General features: G+C 45.9%; 2 protein-coding genes across 8 annotated transcripts in view; both read right to left on the reverse strand.

Annotated features, from left to right (window-relative positions):
- The window catches only part of synj1 (synaptojanin 1), a 108,636-nt gene extending 88,031 nt beyond the window's left edge, over positions 1 to 20,605 (reverse strand). For 6 of the 7 annotated variants that reach the window (XM_064971334.1, XM_064971335.1, XM_064971337.1 and 3 more), the window contains exons 1-3: positions 20,546 to 20,605; positions 8,916 to 9,075; positions 6,958 to 7,044 (exon numbers count right to left, since the gene is read on the reverse strand). In XM_064971334.1, the coding sequence (XP_064827406.1) occupies positions 6,958 to 7,044; positions 8,916 to 9,039 (211 nt within the window). In that variant the 5' untranslated portion in view covers positions 9,040 to 9,075; positions 20,546 to 20,605. The other variant, XM_064971333.1, reaches the window with a different exon arrangement.
- On the reverse strand, positions 14,813 to 15,511 carry LOC135543710 (uncharacterized). The gene has a single exon (XM_064971076.1). It carries the CDS (start codon positions 15,509 to 15,511, stop codon positions 14,813 to 14,815), a length of 699 nt encoding a protein of 232 aa, XP_064827148.1.
- Positions 20,606 to 21,143: the final 538 nt, after the last annotated feature.

Raw genomic sequence — 21,143 nt, forward strand, 5'->3', positions numbered from 1 at the left:
TTGAGGAAAGGAGGATGAAGGGAAGAGAAGGAGACGAGGAGGGAGGAGGAGAGAGGAGGAAGAAGAGAGGAGAGAGGAGACGAGGAGAAAGGAGGAGAGAGGAGGAAGAAGAGAGGAGACGAGGAGAAGGAGGAGGAGGAAGAGGGGAGAGGAGTCGAGGAGGAAGAGAGGGAGAAGGAGAGGAGACGAGGAAGAGGACGAGAGGGGAAAGGAGACGAGGAGGAAGAGGAAGAGAGGAAAGAGGGAGAAGGAGATGAGGAGGAAGAGAGGGAGACGAGGAGGAAGAGATGAGAGAGGGAAAAGGAGATGAGGAGGAAGAGGAGGAAGAGGAGGAGAGGAGACAAGGAGGGAGAGAGGACAAGGAAGAGAGGGAGAAGGAGTGGAGAACGAGGAGGAAGAGGAGAGAAGGAGTGTAGATGAGGAGGAGGAGAGGGAGAAGGAGGGGAGAACGAGGAGGAAGAGAGGGAGAAGGAGGGGAGATGAGGAGGAGGAGAGGGGGTTGAATGATGAGAGAGAAAAGGAGGAAGAGGAGGAGATAGTAAAAACATGGGGAGATGGAAATAGCAGGAGGGAAAAGAGAGATGATAGGATGAGAAGAAAGAGATAGAGGGAGAGGAAGAACAGCGTGTTAAACCCCATGCCAGCATACGGTCATTACCAGTATTGGGTTAACTGAGCTTGTTGTTTGCTTGCCTGCCTGCCTTCAGAGTCAGTAAACAAGTAGTGTTATATCGACGTGATCTGATCTGTAAAACTGTCTTTAATCTGTTTAAAGCGTAGCTTCCTACCATGTTATCATAACAGGCAGGCCTTCAAGATCAAGCAGAGGGCAGGAGACAGAGAAGCTCTGCAGTCAACAGGCAGGACTTACTATATAGACTACTGGCTCCCTAAAGAAGAAGGCTTCTCACAACCCTACAGTTCAACGCATTGTTTTAGCAACCCTCTGTAGTGGCATTGATTACAACTAGGAAGAATATTCTGCACTTGCCATGTGATTAACCATGCTTTGTTGGGCTGGGCGATATGGCCAAGATATCATGTCACATTTTGACGTTATATGGCAGTATTTTAAATTTATAAATAATAAAAATGCTTAATATTCATGACCCTAGGGTGGTACACACAAACATAAGTGATTTAAAATGGGTATTTCTACATTCTGATGGTTTTATACTGTTAAAAAAAAACATTTTCAGCATTATCATAAAGATTTCAGCAGTACCATAAATATTTTCGGCATTACCGTAAAGATTTCGCCATTATCATAGAGATTCAGCATTATCGGAAGACTTCAGCATTGTTGTAAAGACTTCAGCGTTATCCTAAAGACTTCCTCGTTGTCGTAAAGACTTCTGCATTATCGTAAAGACTTCTGCGTTATCGTAAAGACTTCTGCGTTATCGTAAAGACTTCGGCGTTATCGTAAAGACTTCGGCGTTATCGTAAAGACTTCGGCGTTATCGTAAAGACTTCGGCGTTATCGTAAAGACTTCGGCGTTATCGTAAAGACTTCCGCGTTATCGTAGAGACTTCGGCGTTATCGTAAAGGCTTCTGCATTATCATAACGATTTTCAGCATTTCCTGTAGTTTTTTTGTTATCCTTTCCACACTGTGCCACTCAGGGCTGCATGATATGGACAAAACATCCAGGCCTTGTTATATCGGTGAACTGTTGAAATCATGGAAATTTAATGATTATTCTAATTCAATATTTAATTTTTTATTTATTTTTTACCTTTATTTAACCAGGCAAGTCAGTTAAGAACAAATTCTTATTTTCAATGACGGCCTGGGAACAGTGGGTTAACTGCCTGTTCAGGGGCAGAACGACAGATTTGTACCTTGTCAGCTCGGGGATTCTAACTTGCAACCTTTCGGTTACTAGTCCAACGCTCTAACCACTAGGCTACCTACCACCCCATAGTTGGAATAGAGTGGGCAGCGCCTTGAATTAGAGGTCGACCGATTACAAGTTTTCATATCAAGGTAAAGAAAAAACCCAAACCGGTCCATCCATCAATACCGGTATCCACGGAGTGGACAAAACATTAAGAACACCTTCCTAATATTGAGTTGCACCACCCACTTCTGCCTTCAGAAACCCTTCACTTCGTCGGGGCGTTGACTCTACAAGGTGTCGAAACCTTTGGGATGCTGGCCCATGTTGACTCTACAAGGTGTCGAAACCTTTCCACGGGGATGCTGGTCCACGTTGACTCTACAAGGTGTCTAAACCTTTGGGATGCTGGCCCATGTTGACTCTACAAGGTGTCTAAACCTTTCCACAGGGATGCTGGCCCATGTTGACTCTACAAGGTGTCTAAACCTTTGGGATGCTGACCCACGTTGACTCTACAAGGTGTCTAAACCTTTCCACGGGGATGCTGGCCCACGTTGACTCTACAAGGTGTCTAAACCTTTCCACAGGGATGCTGGCCCATGTTGACTCTACAAGGTGTCTAAACCTTTCCACAGGGATGCTGGCCCATGTTGACTCTACAAGGTGTCTAAACCTTTCCACAGGGATGCTGGCCCACGTTGACTCTACAAGGTGTCTAAACCTTTGGGATGCTGACCCACGTTGACTCTACAAGGTGTCTAAACCTTTCCACAGGGATGCTGGCCCACGTTGACTCTACAAGGTGTCTAAACCTTTCCACGGGGATGCTGGCGCACGTTGACTCTACAAGGTGTCTAAACCTTTGGGATGCTGGCCCACGTTGACTCTACAAGGTGTCTAAACCTTTCCACAGGGATGCTGGCCCACGTTGACTCTACAAGGTGTCTAAACCTTTCCACAGGGATGCTGACCCACGTTGACTCTACAAGGTGTCTAAACCTTTCCACGGGGATGCTGACCCACGTTGACTCTACAAGGTGTCTAAACCTTTACACGGGGATGCTGGCCCGTGTTGACTCTACAAGGTGTCTAAACCTTTCCACGGGATGCTGGCCCACGTTGACTCTACAAGGTGTCTAAACCTTTCCACAGGGATGCTGGCCCACGTTGACTCTACAAGGTGTCTAAACCTTTCCACAGGGATGCTGGCCCACGTTGACTCTACAAGGTGTCTAAACCTTACCACAGGGATGCTGGCCCACGTTGACTCTACAAGGTGTCTAAACCTTTCCACAGGGATGCTGGCCCATGTTGACTCTACAAGGTGTCTAAACCTTTCCACAGGGATGCTGGCCCACTTTGACTCTACAAGGTGTCTAAACCTTTCCACAGGGATGCTGGCCCATGTTGACTCTACAAGGTGTCTAAACCTTTCCACAGGGATGCTGGCCCATGTTGACTCTACAAGGTGTCTAAACCTTTCCACAGGGATGCTGGCCCATGTGGACTCTACAAGGTGTCTAAACCTTTCCACAGGGATGCTGGCCCACGTTGACTCTACAAGGTGTCTAAACCTTTCCACAGGGATGCAGGCCCATGTTGACTCTACAAGGTGTCTAAACCTTTCCACAGGGATGCTGGCCCATGTTGACTCTACAAGGTGTCTAAACCTTTCCACGGGGATGCTGGCCCACGTTGACTCTACAAGGTGTCGAAACCTTTCCACAGGGATGCTGGCCCACGTTGACTCTACAAGGTGTCTAAACCTTTCCACAGGGATGCTGGCCCGTGTTGACTCTACAAGGTGTCTAAACCTTTCCACAGGGATGCTGGCCCACGTTGACTCTACAAGGTGTCTAAACCTTTCCACGGGGATGCTGGCCCATGTTGACTCTACAAGGTGTCTAAACCTTTCCACGGGGATGCTGGCCCATGTTGACTCTACAAGGTGTCTAAACCTTTCCACAGGGATGCTGGTCCATGTTGACTCTACAAGGTGTCTAAACCTTTCCACAGGGATGCTGGTCCATGTTGACTCTACAAGGTGTCTAAACCTTTCCACAGGGATGCTGGTCCATGTTGACTCTACAAGGTCTCTAAACCTTTGGGATGCTGGCCCATGTTGACTCTACAAGGTGTCGAAACCTTTCCACGGGGATGCTGGTCCACGTTGACTCTACAAGGTGTCTAAACCTTTGGGATGCTGGCCCATGTTGACTCTACAAGGTGTCGAAACCTTTCCACGGGGATGCTGGTCCACGTTGACTCTACAAGGTGTCTAAACCTTTGGGATGCTGGCCCATGTTGACTCTACAAGGTGTCTAAACCTTTCCACAGGGATGCTGGCCCATGTTGACTCTACAAGGTGTCTAAACCTTTGGGATGCTGACCCACGTTGACTCTACAAGGTGTCTAAACCTTTCCACGGGGATGCTGGCCCACGTTGACTCTACAAGGTGTCTAAACCTTTCCACAGGGATGCTGGCCCATGTTGACTCTACAAGGTGTCTAAACCTTTCCACAGGGATGCTGGCCCATGTTGACTCTACAAGGTGTCTAAACCTTTCCACAGGGATGCTGGCCCACGTTGACTCTACAAGGTGTCTAAACCTTTGGGATGCTGACCCACGTTGACTCTACAAGGTGTCTAAACCTTTCCACAGGGATGCTGGCCCACGTTGACTCTACAAGGTGTCTAAACCTTTCCACGGGGATGCTGGCGCACGTTGACTCTACAAGGTGTCTAAACCTTTGGGATGCTGGCCCACGTTGACTCTACAAGGTGTCTAAACCTTTCCACAGGGATGCTGGCCCACGTTGACTCTACAAGGTGTCTAAACCTTTCCACAGGGATGCTGACCCACGTTGACTCTACAAGGTGTCTAAACCTTTCCACGGGGATGCTGACCCACGTTGACTCTACAAGGTGTCTAAACCTTTACACGGGGATGCTGGCCCGTGTTGACTCTACAAGGTGTCTAAACCTTTCCACGGGATGCTGGCCCACGTTGACTCTACAAGGTGTCTAAACCTTTCCACAGGGATGCTGGCCCACGTTGACTCTACAAGGTGTCTAAACCTTTCCACAGGGATGCTGGCCCACGTTGACTCTACAAGGTGTCTAAACCTTACCACAGGGATGCTGGCCCACGTTGACTCTACAAGGTGTCTAAACCTTTCCACAGGGATGCTGGCCCATGTTGACTCTACAAGGTGTCTAAACCTTTCCACAGGGATGCTGGCCCATGTTGACTCTACAAGGTGTCTAAACCTTTCCACAGGGATGCTGGCCCACTTTGACTCTACAAGGTGTCTAAACCTTTCCACAGGGATGCTGGCCCATGTTGACTCTACAAGGTGTCTAAACCTTTCCACAGGGATGCTGGCCCATGTTGACTCTACAAGGTGTCTAAACCTTTCCACAGGGATGCTGGCCCGTGTGGACTCTACAAGGTGTCTAAACCTTTCCACAGGGATGCTGGCCCACGTTGACTCTACAAGGTGTCTAAACCTTTCCACAGGGATGCTGGCCCATGTTGACTCTACAAGGTGTCTAAACCTTTCCACAGGGATGCTGGCCCATGTTGACTCTACAAGGTGTCTAAACCTTTCCACGGGGATGCTGGCCCACGTTGACTCTACAAGGTGTCGAAACCTTTCCACAGGGATGCTGGCCCACGTTGACTCTACAAGGTGTCTAAACCTTTCCACAGGGATGCTGGCCCATGTTGACTCTACAAGGTGTCTAAACCTTTCCACGGGGATGCTGGCCCACGTTGACTCTACAAGGTGTCGAAACCTTTCCACAGGGATGCTGGCCCATGTTGACTCTACAAGGTGTCTAAACCTTTCCACAGGGATGCTGGCCCACGTTGACTCTACAAGGTGTCTAAACCTTTCCACAGGGATGCTGGCCCACGTTGACTCTACAAGGTGTCTAAACCTTTCCACAGGGATGCTGGCCCACGTTGACTCTACAAGGTGTCTAAACCTTTCCACAGGGATGCTGGCCCACGTTGACTCTACAAGGTGTCTAAACCTTTCCACAGGGATGCTGGCCCATGTTGACTCTACAAGGTGTCTAAACCTTTCCACGGGGATGCTGGCCCATGTTGACTCTACAAGGTGTCTAAACCTTTCCACAGGGATGCTGGCCCATGTTGACTCTACAAGGTGTCTAAACCTTTCCACGGGGATGCTGGCCCATGTTGACTCTACAAGGTGTCTAAACCTTTCCACAGGGATGCTGACCCACGTTGACTCTACAAGGTGTCTAAACCTTTCCACAGGGATGCTGGCCCGTGTTGACTCTACAAGGTGTCTAAACCTTTACACAGGGATGCTGGCCCACGTTGACTCTACAAGGTGTCTAAACCTTTCCACAGGGATGCTGGCCCGTGTTGACTCTACAAGGTGTCTAAACCTTTCCACGGGGATGCTGGCCCACGTTGACTCTACAAGGTGTCTAAACCTTTCCACAGGGATGCTGGCCCGTGTTGACTCTACAAGGTGTCTAAACCTTTCCACAGGGATGCTGGCCCATGTTGACTCTACAAGGTGTCTAAACCTTTCCACAGGGATGCTGGCCCGTGTTGACTCCAATGCTTCCCACAGTTGTGTCAAGTTGGCTGGATGTCCTTTGAGTGGTGGACCATTCTTGATACACACTGGAAACTGCTGGGTGTGACACAACCCGGCACGCCTGGCACCTACCAACATACCCCTGTTCAAAGGCACTTAAATATTTTGTCTTGCCCATTCACCCTCTGAATGGCATACACAATCCATGTCTCAATAGTTTCAAGGCTTAAAAATCCTTCTTTAACCCGTCTCCTCCCCTTCATCTACACTGATTGAAGTGGATTTAACAAGTGACATCAATAAGGGATCGTAGCTTTCACCTGGATTCACCTCGTCAGTCTGTCATGGAAAGAGCGGGTGTTCTTAATGTTTTGTACACTCAATGTATTGTACAATACATTGTACCACCCAGCCCTAATACTTCTTAAAGGTTAGGGACACCCATCCTCACAGGGATAACATTAGATCCATGCTAGGTTATATGATTATAGCCTAGCCCCCCCCCCCCCCCCCCAGGTGTCAAGTGACTCACCCAGGTTGAGGCGTAGGACTCCCAGAATCCCATAGGCGTCCATCATCTTGGTGTAGGTGTTCTTAATGGCCTCCTTCTCTGCAGCCGCTGGCGGGTGGACAAGAGACAGGACATTATACGAAAAGACAACACCAATAATGTAACGTAAAATAGTTACTGAAAGTAAAATAGTCACTCAGAAAGTGTTCACAACCCTTGACTTTTACATAATTTGTTGTGTTACAAAGTGGGATTAAAATGGATTTAAATTGTATTTTTTTTGTTGTCAACGATCTACACAAAACACGCAAATGTCAAATTGGAAGAAAAAATGTGAACATTTGTTTAAATAAGAAATATGAAAAATAAGACCTTAATATATCTTGATTAGATAAGTATTCACACCCCTGAGTCAATATATGTTAGAATCACCTTTAGCAGTGACTACAGCTGTGAGTCTTTCTGGCTGAGTCTCTAAGAGCTTTTCCACACCTGGATTGGGCAACTTTTATCCATTTATATAATTTCTTTAATTCTTCAAGCACTGTCACAATTGGTTGTTGATCGTTGCTAGGCAACCATTTTCATGTAGATTTCAGTCCAAACTGTAACTCGGGCCACTCAGGAACATTCAGTGTCTTCTTGGTAAGCAACTCCAGTGTTGGTTTGGTCTTGTGTTTTATGTTATTGTCCTGCTGAAAGGTGAATTAGTCTCCCAGTGTCTGGTGGAAAGCAGACTGAACCAGGTTTTCCTCTAGGATTTAGCCTGTGCTTAGCTCTATTTACGTTTCTTTTTTATCCTGAAAAACTCCCCAGACGTTAACGATTACAAGCATACCCATAACATGATGCAGCCACCACTATGCTTGAAAATATGGAGAGTGGTACCACAACGGTGTCGTCCTCAGTCCTCTCGTGTACACTCTGTATACCCACGACTGCATCGCCTCACACGGCTCCAACTCCGTCATCAAGTTCTCTGCCAACACCGACAGTCGTAGGCCTGATTACCAACAACAACGAGAGTGCCTAGAGGGAAGAGGTAGGCACTCTGACGGTGTGGTAAACAACCTATCCCATCAACGTCAGCAAAATAAAGGAGCTCATTATGGACTTCAGTAGGAACCAGGGTGGGCACGCCCCCCCCCATCCTCATCAAAGAGGCCGCTGTTGTGATTGTACAAAATGTCCAAGTTCCTCTGCGTCTTCGAGGAGCTGAAACGGTCACCTCACAGAGCACCATCGAGAGCATACTGTCGGGCTGCATCACAGTGTTCTACAGGAGCACCATCGAGAGCATACTGTCGGGCTGCATCACAGTGTTCTACAGGAGCACCATCGAGAGCATACTGTCGGGCTGCATCACAGTGTTCTACAGGAGCACCATCGAGAGCATACTGTCGGGCTGCATCACAGTGTTCTACAGGAGCACCATCGAGAGCATACTGTCGGGGTGCATCATGGTGTTCTACAGGAGCACCATCGAGAGCATACTGTCGGGGTGCATCATGGTGTTCTACAGGAGCACCATCGAGAGCATACTGTCGGGGTGCATCATGGTGTTCTACAGGAGCACCATCGAGAGCATACTGTCGGGCTGCCTGTTCAGGGGCAGAACGACAGATTTGTACCTTGTCAGCTCGGGGATTCGAACTTGCAACCTTTCGGTTACTAGTCCAACGCTCTAACCACTAGGCTACCCTGCCGCTTATGATCATATCTTATGACCGTATCTTATGATCGGATGACCGTATCTTATGATCGGATGATCTTATCTTATGATCGTATCTAATGATCTTATGATTTGTATGTTGATGACATTATCCCGTATAATCAATATGTCTAAACATATGCGTGGTTTAAGGTGGGGAATGGGAATGTAAATTTAAGCATTTTATTAAATTGGCCTTTTAAAAAAAATATATATTTTAACGAAAGTATCTGTGATAATCTATTAGACCAATCAGTGTGTGTCTTACATAGCACGGCGACGGCGCCCGACTCGAACATGAGGCATTCATCTCTGTTCCTGGTTTCCACGATGACGCTGTACGGGGGCGGGTCCAACTTGTGGTAGATGCGATATCCTTTGCTGAAGGCCATGCTAGATCCAAGATGGGGCTGCCAATGACGTCACACCTGGAACAAAAAAAGGACACAGGAAGTAAGTGCTGATTTACAATGACTGATGTGGTTGTTTTAAAATGCACTGACTGTGAGTCGCCACGGATAAGAGTGTCTGTTAAATGACCAACGTGCAATGAATGCTAAATGTATGACTGCTAGCCTGTTTCACCAGGAGAGGAGGGATACTGTACGTGTGAGTGTAGGAGTCGGAGTCAGATTTGGACCCCCCTCCCCCCAAAAAAATAACATTTGGAAAATGCATATCTGCATGCTGAGTGTTCGTACTCTTTACATGCTGACCACATCGCTCGCGTTGCAAAATAGAATGTACATGTTATTCAATCATTTTGCACAAACACTGCTAGCGAGGTTATGCGTAGCCAGGCGCTAAAAATATAACTTTGCTGCAAGTGCATTTCAGGTATCCCAGGACAAATTAGCGAGCAACAGCTAGCTAGCTAGCTAACTAAATGGCCGTGAATGTTTCATGTGTTTCGACCTGTCCCCAAAATAATATAGTTGGTTCAGAGTTCGTTTTGATATTTCAACCTGTATGTCCTGATCGCGTCTGGTGTGACAGAAATCAACATACACGCAATGGGGAACGCACACGCACGCGCCCGGTCTAGTCAGCATGTCAGACGCACGCGCCCGGTCTAGTCAGCATGTCAGACGCACGCGCCCGGTCTAGTCAGCATGTCAGACGCACGCGCCCGGTCTAGTCAGCATGTCAGACGCACGCGCCCGGTCTAGTCAGCATGTCAGACGCACGCGCCCGGTCTAGTCAGCATGTCAGACGCACGCGCCCGGTCTAGTCAGCATGTCAGACAATCTATACACAATACCCAATAATGACAAAGCAAAAACAGGTTTAGAAATGTTTGCAAATGTATAAAAAAAAATTAAAAAATAAAAACGGAAATATTACATTTACATAAGTGTTCAGACCCTTTACTCAGTACCTTATTGAAGCACTTTTGGCAGCGATTACAGTATTGAGTCTTCTTGGGTCTGATGCTACAAGCTTGGTTCACCTGTATTTGGGGAGTTTCTCCCATTCTTCTCTGCAGATCCTCTCAAGCTCTGTCAGGTTGGATGGGGAGCGTTGCTGCACAGCTATTTTCAGGTCTCTCCAGAGATGTTAGATTGGGTTCAAGTCCGAGCTCTGGCGGGGCCACTCAAGGACATTCAGAGACTTGTCCCGAAGCCACTCCTGCGTTGTCTCGGCTGTGTGCTTAGGATCATTGTCCTGTTGGAAGGTGAACCTTCGCCCCAGTCTGAGGTCCTGAGCAGGTTTTCCCCAAAGATCTCTCTGTACTTTGCTCCTTTCATCTTTCCCTCGATTCCAGTCCCTGCTGCTGAAAAACATCTCCACAGCATGATGCTGCAACCACCACCATGCTTCACCGTGGGGATGGTATTGGCCAGGTGATGAGCGGTGCCTGGTTTCCTCCAGATTTGACTCTTGAAATTCAGACCAGAGAATCTTGTTTCACCCTTTAGCCCAAGTGGGCTGAGGAGGGGCTTCTGTCTGGCCACCCTACCATAAAGGCCTGATTGGTGGAGTGCTGCAGAGATGGTTGTCCTTCTGGAAGATTCTCCCATTTCCACAGAGGAACTCTGGAGCTCTGTTAGAGTGGCCATTGAGTTCTTGGTCACCACCGTGATCAAGGCCCCTCTCCCCTGATTGCTACGTTTGACCAGGCGGCCAGATCTAGGAGTCTTGGTGGTTCCAAAAATCTTCCATTTTAGAATGATGGAAGTCACTGTGTTCTTGGGGACCTTCAATGCTGCAGAAATGTGTTGGAACTCTTCCCCAGATCTGTGCCTCGACACAATCCTGTCCCGTGGCTGTACGGACAATTCCTTCAACCTCGTGGATTGGTTTTTCCTCTGACATGCACTGTCAAATTTGGGACCTCATATAGACCGGTGTGTGCCTTTCCAAATCATGTCCAATCAATTTAATTTACCACAGGTGGACTCCCATCAAGTTGTAGAAATAAAATATATAGATAGGTGTGTGCCTTTCTGAACCAGGTTTTCATCAAGGATCTCTCTGTACTTTGCTCGAGACTATAAGTGCTGCACAACGTGTAAACATGGTCTGAATACTAATGATATGTCTGGGGTTTTTTTGTGCAAAAATTTCTAAAAGAAAACAGTTTTTGCTTTGTCACTACGGGGTATTGTGTATAGACTGATGAGGGAAATTATGATTATTTTTTTTAATACATTTAAGAATAAGGGTGTAACGTAACAAAATGTGAAAAAAATCAAGGGGGTGTGAACACTTTATGAATGCCCTGTGTATAGGGGGATAGAACCATCCCATCCCAGCTATGCAGATTTTTCTGTGAGAAGTCAGAATCATTAAATCAATATTTGATAATAAATAAAATATTAAAAAAATAATATAATCAAATAAAAAATCAAATACATTTGGTACTGTCCATATAGAACTTATTTTGGGGTAGCAGGTTCAGGAATGGCTGAAGAATTGAAACAGTTACCTGAAGTCAACTCTGCAAATAGCACTGCTGGGTGATTTGAAAAGTCATAGTCAATCGATCAATAACATAATAATACTCCTAGCAAGAATGTCTATCTTTAAATTTACAATCTCTCGAAACTATGAGAATAAAAAGGTTGAGCTTTTGTGAAACATCATAGCGGAAAAATATATGGCAAATAGAAATCCAAAATGGATGATGTTGAGAGACAGATGGGAGGAGTTGAATGGAGCTGAAGGATGGGACTGGATGGTGTTGAGAGATAGATGGGAGGAGTTGAATGGAGCTGAAGGGTGGGACTGGATGGTGTTGAGAGAAAGATGGGAGGAGTTGAATGGAGCTGAAGGGTGGGACTGGATGGTGTTGAGGGAAAGATGGGAGGAGTTAAATGGAGCTGAAGGGTGGGACTGGATGGTGTTGAGAGAAAGATGGGAGGAGTTGAATGGAGCTGAAAGGTGGGACTAAAAACAACAAGATAACCAATGTAAAACATACGATGTCCGTAAAATGTGTATAGTATGTAGAGTCTATTAGATGGAAGTAGAAGCCTAAGTGTTGTTGTCCATTAGTTTACTCCCATTAGGGAAGGGGTGGTAGGGTTATGGGACAATAAATAAATAAATATATATATATATATATATATATATATATATTTATACGCAATTATAAAAAATGGATGCAGACAATTATACTGATGGAAGCCACAATCTGCAATATTAAAGCTGATCTATCCCTTAAAAATGGTTTAGCCTACACTGCATTACACACTGCAATGGGCAGCTCGTCCCAATCATAATCCCTGGCCTGCTCCTGCTGATGTAAACCTTAACTAATGGCTCTATGTGGCCAGTCAAATGCTTCTTCAAAAAAGTTCAAATGTATTTGTCCTAAAAAAAAAGGCAATATCTGGTCCTACTGATGTCCCATTCAGTTAGAGAGGGAAGACTAGGTCCTACTGATGTCCCATTCAGTTAGAGAGGGAAGACTAGGTCCTACTGATGTCCCATTCAGTTAGAGAGGGAAGACTAGGTCCTACTGATGTCCCATTCAGTTAGAGAGGGAAGACTAGGTCCTACTGATGTCCCATTCAGTTAGAGAGGGAAGACTAGGTCCTACTGATGTCCCATTCAGTTAGAGAGGGAAGACTAGGTCCTACTGATGTCCCATTCAGTTAGAGAGGGAAGACTAGGTCCTACTGATGTCCCATTCAGTTAGAGAGGGAAGACTAGGTCCTACTGATGTCCCATTCAGTTAGAGAGGGAAGACTAGGTCCTACTGATGTCCCATTCAGTTAGAGAGGGAAGACTAGGTCCTACTGATGTCCCATTCAGTTAGAGAGGGAAGACTAGGTCCCACTGATGTCCCATTCAGTTACAGAGGGAAGACTAGGTCCCACTGATGTCCCATTCAGTTACAGAGGGAAGACTAGGTCCCACTGATGTCCCATTCAGTTAGAGAGGGAGAGCACGAAGATCAGGACCAGAGGTAAGCTTGCTACCGCTATAATTGATTTGAATAAAAACAAAAAATGTTCCGTTGCCCATAATGAAGCTATTTATCAGCATTATTGACCTCACAATAAACCATATTCCAGTCATTTACATAACTTACATCACTATGGAGCAGCAGCCGCGGGGATGGACGGCACATTGGTGCTGAATGCAAAGCTAATTCGAAAAAGGCCCAAATTCATTTAAACAGTCTTCATTTCAATTTGACTGTATTTCTTCCTATTCCAGAAACAAGAGGCAGGTCGGCCTGTTCGACAGACTCAATGATAGTTTACTGTCCATAGATTGAAGGGATTGGCTGATACAATCACTATGCACCGCTTAAAAAGCTCAGTGTCAGTGAAGGGCTCGCTGTGTTAGGATAAAACCAGGGCTCCAATTAAGGGGTATGTGAGGGCTCGCTGTGTTAGGATAAAACCAGGGCTCCAATTGAGGGGTATGCGAAGGGCTCGCTGTGTTAGGATAAAACCAGGGCTCCAATTAAGGGGTATGCGAAGGGCTCGCTGTGTTAGGATAAAACCAGGGCTCCAATTAAGGGGTATGTGAGGGCTCGCTGTGTTAGGATAAAACCAGGGCTCCAATTAAGGGGTATGTGAGGGTTCGCTGTGTTAGGATAAAACCAGGGCTCCAATTAAGGGGTATGTGAGGGTTCGCTGTGTTAGGATAAAACCAGGGCTCCAATTAAGGGGTATGTGAGGGTTCGCTGTGTTAGGATAAAACCAGGGCTCCAATTAAGGGGTATGTGAGGGTTCGCTGTGTTAGGATAAAACCAGGGCTCCAATTAAGGGGTATGTGAGGGTTCGCTGTGTTAGGATAAAACCAGGGCTCCAATTAAGGGGTATGTGAGGGTTCGCTGTGTTAGGATAAAACCAGGGCTCCAATTAAGGGGTATGTGAGGGTTCGCTGTGTTAGGATAAAACCAGGGCTCCAATTAAGGGGTATGTGAGGGTTCGCTGTGTTAGGATAAAACCAGGGCTCCAATTAAGGGGTATGTGAGGGTATGTTGAGGGGGTATTGTGAGGGCTCACTGTGTTAGGATAAAACCAGGGCTCGAATTATGGGGGTGTCAAGTCTTTTTTTATATTATATTTCACCTTTATTTAGCCAGGTAGGCTAGTTGAGAACACCTTTATTTAGCCAGGTAGGCTAGTTGAGAACACCTTTATTTAGCCAGGTAGGCTAGTTGAGAACACCTTTATTTAACCAGGTAGGCTAGTTGAGAACACCTTTATTTAACCAGGTAGGCTAGTTGAGAACACCTTTATTTAACCAGGTAGGCTAGTTGAGAACACCTTTATTTAACCAGGTAGGCTAGTTGAGAACACCTTTATTTAACCAGGTAGGCTAGTTGAGAACACCTTTATTTAACCAGGTAGGCTAGTTGAGAACACCTTTATTTAACCAGGTAGGCTAGTTGAGAACACCTTTATTTAACCAGGTAGTCTAGTTGAGAACATCTTTATTTAGCCAGGTAGACTAGTTGAGAACATCTTTATTTAACCAGGTAGGCTAGTTGAGAACACCTTTATTTAACCAGGTAGGCTAGTTGAGAACACCTTTATTTAACCAGGTAGGCTAGTTGAGAACACCTTTATTTAACCAGGTAGGCTAGTTGAGAACAGCTTTATTTAGCCAGGTAGGCTAGTTGAGAACAGCTTTATTTAGCCAGGTAGGCTAGTTGAGAACACCTTTATTTAACCAGGTAGGCCAGTTGAGAACAAGTTCTCATTTACAACTGTGACCTGAAGTTAAAACCAGGGCTCGAATCGAGGGGGCGCGCGCTGAGGGTATGTCGAGGGGGCGCGCGCTGAGGGTATGTCGAGGGCGCGCGCTGAGGGTATGTCGAGGGGGCGCGCGCTGAGGGTATGTCGAGGGGGCGCGCGCTGAGGGTATGTCGAGGGGGCGCGCGCTGAGGGTATGTCGAGGGGGCGCGCGCTGAGGGTATGTCGAGGGGGCGCGCGCTGAGGGTATGTCGAGGGGGCGCGCGCTGAGGGTATGTCGAGGGGGCGCGCTGAGGGTATGTCGAGGGGGCGCGCGCTGAGGGTATGTCGAGGGGGCGCGCGCTGAGGGTATGTCGAGGGGGCGCGCGCTGAGGGTATGTCGAGGGGGCGCGCGCTGAGGGTATGTCGAGGGGGCGCGCTGAGGGTATGTCGAGGGGGCGCGCTGAGGGTATGTCGAGGGGACGCGCTGAGGGTATGTCGAGGGGACGCGCTGAGGGTATGTCGAGGGGGCGCGCTGAGGGTATGTCGGGGGCGCGCTGAGGGTATGTCGAGGGGGCGCGCTGAGGGTATGTCGAGGGGGCGCGCTGAGGGTATGTCGAGGGGGCGCGCTGAGGGTATGTCGAGGGGGCATGCTGAGGGTATGTCGAGGGGGCATGCTGAGGGTATGTTGAGGGGGCATGCTGAGGGTATGTCGAGGGGGCATGCTGAGGGTATGTTAAGGTAAATGGCTAAAAGCATAGACTTTTATCCCTGTTAGCTTAAGATTGAAAATAATTAAATTGAGCTAATTATAAAAAGCGATCTATAACAATGCTTTATGCTAGAAACAAGCTGTAAAATGTCGTGGAAAGACGTGACTCCAAGGCATATATGGGATATATTCGGTTTGTCTCTATGATAATCATAGTCTGCGCTACAACCTTCTATAGCCGAGGAGAGAAAATATTTACTTTGTTTAGGAAGTAAATGTGTAATTCTGTCACTATCAATTGACATTGAAAATTTCAACAGGCTGTAGAAAACTAAATAAAAAATATAAACATTTCTTAGAATTACATCATAATTAAACAAAATATGCCTAATTAGGCTATATGGTCATTTTTGAGTGCCTTTCAATTCACTTTTATAAGCAGGAGTTTGGCCAGTCTTTGGTTTGAGGATCATGCAGTGAGCTATGCATGCCTAGTTTGTTCATTTAACCTAGCAGATGTTCTTATATTTCCATGCCCTAATCACCGCCAATACAAAATCTATTTTATAACAATATCATGGAATAAAATACATTAAATAAGAAAAAAAAGATAGTTTTCCAAATAAAGTTACAAGTGAATATAGGCGTCCCTGAAGATTTGCGTTCGCTGTGTTAAAAAAAAATATATATATACACTGGTAGAAATTTTCTTTGATTCATTGATGACCAGATATTTCAGTTGTACCTGGTTCTGTTGAGCTAAATGTTTAGAGTTGATAGACAACTTTATCACTGTTCCAAACTTAGATTTTTTTTTTTATAGCCTGAATAGAAATGAAAATGTCTCCGGTGCTCCAGCAGTGCGCTCATCGGTCGTCATGCTCTGTGGTGAATTATTTTGCTCTTGTAAAATGACGTAGAACTGCATGAAATGTATTTTTTTTCTTCCCCCATTCGGACCGTAAATAAGAGTATTATCTCCCTCCAGACTCACATCAAACATATCCAATCCAAAGTTAAATCTAGAATTGGCTTCCTATTTCGCAACAAAGCATCCTTCACTCATGCTGCCAAACATACCCTTGTAAAACTGACCATCCTACCAATCCTCGACTTCTGCGATGTCATTTACAAAATAGCCTCCAATACCCTACTCAACAAATTGGATGCAGTCTATCACAGTGCCATCCGTTTTGTCACCAAAGCCCCATATACTACCCACCACTGCGACCTGTACGCTCTCGTTGGCTGACCCTCGCATCATACTCGTCGCCAAACCCACTGGCTCCAGGTTATCGACAAGTCTCTGCTAGGTAAAGTCCCTCCTTATCTCAGCTCGCTGGTCACCATAGCATCACACACCTGTAGCACACACTCCAGCAGGTATATCTCTCTTGTCACCCCCAAAACCAATTCTTCCTTTGGCCGCCTCTCCTTCCAGTTCTCTGCTGCCAATGACTGGAACGAACTACAAAAATCTCTGAAACTGGAAACACTTATCTCCCTCACTAGCTTTAAGCACCAACTGTCAGAGCAGCTCACAGATTACTGCACCTGTACATAGCCCACCTATAATTTAGCCCAAACAACTACCTCTTTCCCTACTGTATTTAAGTTATTTATTTATTTTGCTCCTTTGCACCCCATTATTTTTATTTCTACTTTGCACATTCTTCCACTGCAAATCTACCATTCCAGTGTTTTACTTGCTATATTGTATTTACTTTGCCAGCATGGCCATTTTTTGCCTTTACCTCCCTTATCTCACCTCATTTGCTCACATCATATATAGACTTGTTTATACTGTATTATTGACTGTATGTTTTGTTTTATTCCATGTGTAACTCTGTGTCGAACTGCTTTGCTTTATCTTGGCCATGTCGCAATTGTAAATGAGAACTTGTTCTCAACTTGCCTACCTGGTTAAATAAAGGTGAAATAAAAAAAATAAAACATATCTCATGCTCTGGTCTGTGCTAGGAGTCAGGGTAAACGGTAGGCATGTTCTCTGCTATCCACGTTGTGTTTTTAATTATTGTTTTGGGTAGAGGGGAGGGTCGCTTGTTATTTTTCATTCTTAACTGCTGCATCAGATTCATACACACACACACACACACACACACACACACACACACACACACACACACACACACACACACACACACACACACACACACACACACACACACATACATACACACCAGGCCAACTGGTTGTATGAATTGGGGATCTATCATCCCACAACTGTCCCCAGAGTCTGTTTGGGCTATTTCTTTTGACAAAGACCAATAGAATAGGTCAACGTCTCTGATACCAGCTGTAGCCCAGGCCTCTACACTACACGTCTCTGATACCAGCTGTAGCCCAGGCCTCTACACTACACGCTCTCAGCCATGCCAGATTTTTGTGATATTATTAAGACTAAATTATGACAATCTACCCATCATAATACGAATAGTACGCCATCTTACATAAGTCTGCAAATGCTATGATGCATTGTGAAGCATTATTACAAAAGGTGCATTTTTTTTAATGGTGAAAATTCACCATCCACAAACTTGAAACACGCACTCAGCCCAATGCATAAGCTAGTGATTTTGCTGTTCGTTACTCGGCGGCTGAGGAAAAGTAAAATGTGGATAGTTATACTAAAAAGTATATATATGTTACCTTTATTTAACCAGGTAAGTCAGTTAAGAACAAATTCTTATTTTCAAATGACGGCCTCGGAACAGTGGGTTAACTGCCTTGTTCAGGGGCAGCTCAGGGATTTGAACTTGCAAACTTTCAGTTACTGACCCAACGCTCTAACCACTAGGCTACCTGCTGGTTCCCCGCCCAACCCTCTAACCACTAGGCTACCTGCTGGTTACATTACATTTACATTACATTTAAGTCATTTGGCAGACGCTCTTATCCAGAGCGACTTACAAATTGGTTACCGACCCAACGCTCTAACCACTAGGCTACCTGCTGGTTACCGGCCCAACGCTCTAACCACTAGGCTACCTGCTGGTTACCGGCCCAACCCTCTAACCACTAGGCTCCCCGCTGGTTACCGGCCCAACGCTCTAACCACTAGGCTACCTGCTGGTTACCGGCCCAACGCTCTAACCACTAGGCTACCTGCTGGTTACCGGCCCAACGCTCTAACCACTAGGCTACCTGCTGGTTACCGGCCCAACGCTCTAACCACTAGGCTACCTGCTGGTTACCGGCCCAACGCTCTAACCACTAGGCTACCTGCTGGTTACCGGCCCAACGCTCTAACCACTAGGCTACCTGCTGGTTACCGGCCCAACGCTCTAACCACTAGGCTACCTGCTGGTTACCGGCCCAACCCTCTAACCACTAGGCTCCCCGCTGGTTACCGGCCCAACGCTCTAACCACTAGGCTACCTGCTGGTTACCGGCCCAACCCTCTAACCACTAGGCTACCTGCTGGTTACCGGCCCAACCCTCTAACCACTAGGCTCCCCGCTGGTTACCGGCCCAACCCTCTGACCACTAGGCTTCCTGCCGCCCCGAACATCTTCAACGTGTGCGGTAAGGACACACGTCATTGCATCCTAGACTTGCATGTTCTGTTAAAAATGAATGACCATCATCTACATGTAATGTCTGTCATTATGAGCACCGTGGGTGGACACCCTAATTGGGTTACACACCCAATGCACAAGGGTACGGTACATTTCTCAAATGTCCAGTAATTATTTTTTTTAAGTTGCCGTTTAAATGTCCGGCGCCACATTTCATGACGGAAACCCTGATATATTTACAATACAAATAAATACAAACTTCAAGAGTTGAGCAGTTTGATAGGATGTTGGCACAAAACTAGTAGCTGCTCTCAGATTTGTATGGTAGAGCTCTATACCTGTGCCCGGAGGTCGTTCAGTGTGTGTGTCATTAGTTCCTCTTCTTTCCCACTCTTTTTTTTTTGTAACTGTCATTTATCGTCAACATCATCATCACCACACCTTGCTGTAGAAAAAAACCAACATTGCCAGTGTGTGCATCTGCAATATCCTGGTGCCGCAGGGGCATACAACGCTGCTATCAGACATCACACAGCGATGCTGCTGTCTTGGATAGGGATCACGGGCCTTGGATAGGGATCACAATCCCTACCCAGCCCTATTGATACACATGAGCTAACTGGCCATCGGTAGGTTGACTCCCAGAGTTTAATACCGACAAAAAACAACCATTAGCTACGTATTCGGTAGTACAACATATCATTTACCAATGACTTCCAAAATATTGTAACAATGAGTGACACATTGCGACAAACAGTGTAGGCCTATATAATAGCAAGGTAGATTATAATTGCCACGGCTGCAGTCCGCAAGATACCTGGAGGTTACCAACGACAAGGCCGAGAAGGAAAGACCAAACAAAACAATAACAAACAAAAATAATAATAATCTATCGAGCCAGTCACGAACTGTGTGCCCAAGATGCGCAGCTCTCTTTCCTATTCCAAGTGCCCACGACAGATCGGGTTTTTTTTGTTGTTGATCTTTGCCTAGTGCTGCATTGCGAAGATGACAGCCTCCCCATCCCCCCTTTTTAGATTTCAATAGCTGACACCTCTTGTCACGAAGGGAAAAAAATGTATGACTTTTGTCTTTTCCTTGTCTTGGGGATGATTAGGGTGACAAACTAGTTAACGTTAACTAGAGTAACTAACGATAGGCGCGGTGGGAATTCACACCATATGGATTTAGTTAGTAATCACATCAGCAGCTCACATGAACTCATTTAATTTAACAAATTGCTGCAAATAATATTGAAATGTTTCTCTTGCTCATGACAGCTTATGTAGCTAGCCACAAAAAAAAAATCACCAGCTAAGGAAGGCTAACGTTTGCTTATTTCCTCGTATTCATCCATCGCTTTTGAATGGTCGATTTCCTTGAGCAAATGTTAGCAACTTGACACATTCCGATCAAACAAACTGCAGACGGAATATTGTTGTTCAATCGTCTTTTGAAGTGTTTCATACACCGTAGGGAAAAAAATTATATTTGATAAACCTCTTACCGTTTCTCCCCGCCGGGTTTTTCGTCTCACAATCCCCTCCTGGTCCGTCTTCTTCTTCGTCTTGTTAAAATTTGTATCGGCAGATCGCTTCCAATTGAAAAGGTGAACACACCACCACCTACTGGCCTGGAGTGTGAGGCCGGTGTTAAATATATATTTCTCTTACCGAGCCCTGTGTTTCCGCCTACCGTTCTGGAGGGTGAATTCATTCCACTTTGTGACAACAACAAAAAAGGGGGGGAGGATTGCCCTACCAACTACCTTACAATCATTAAAACATCACACTATTCAACTACTTGGCCCTATCCAGGCTGCAGAGGGGAGGATGGCTCATAATAATGTATGTAACAAATAGAATGTCATCAACATCATGGGAAACCATGTTTTTTTTAAAAATATGTTTATTTATTTCACCTTTATTTAACCAGGTAGGCAAGTTGAGAACAAGTTCTCATTTACAACTGCGATCTGGCCAAGAATAAAGCAAAGCAGTGTGACACAGACAACAATACAGAGTTACACATGGAATAAACAATAAACAAGCCAATAACACAATAAACAAGTCAATGACACAGTAGAAAAAATTAAAGTCTATATA

This window comes from Oncorhynchus masou, chromosome 8 (assembly GCF_036934945.1).
Source record: "Oncorhynchus masou masou isolate Uvic2021 chromosome 8, UVic_Omas_1.1, whole genome shotgun sequence".
Classification (NCBI taxonomy): Eukaryota; Metazoa; Chordata; class Actinopteri; order Salmoniformes; family Salmonidae; genus Oncorhynchus; species Oncorhynchus masou.

Bases quoted from the DNA above. Each gene is read 5' to 3' on its own strand.
- LOC135543710 (XM_064971076.1), bottom strand. From the start codon at position 15,511: ATGCCCCCTCGACATACCCTCAGCATGCCCCCTCAACATACCCTCAGC.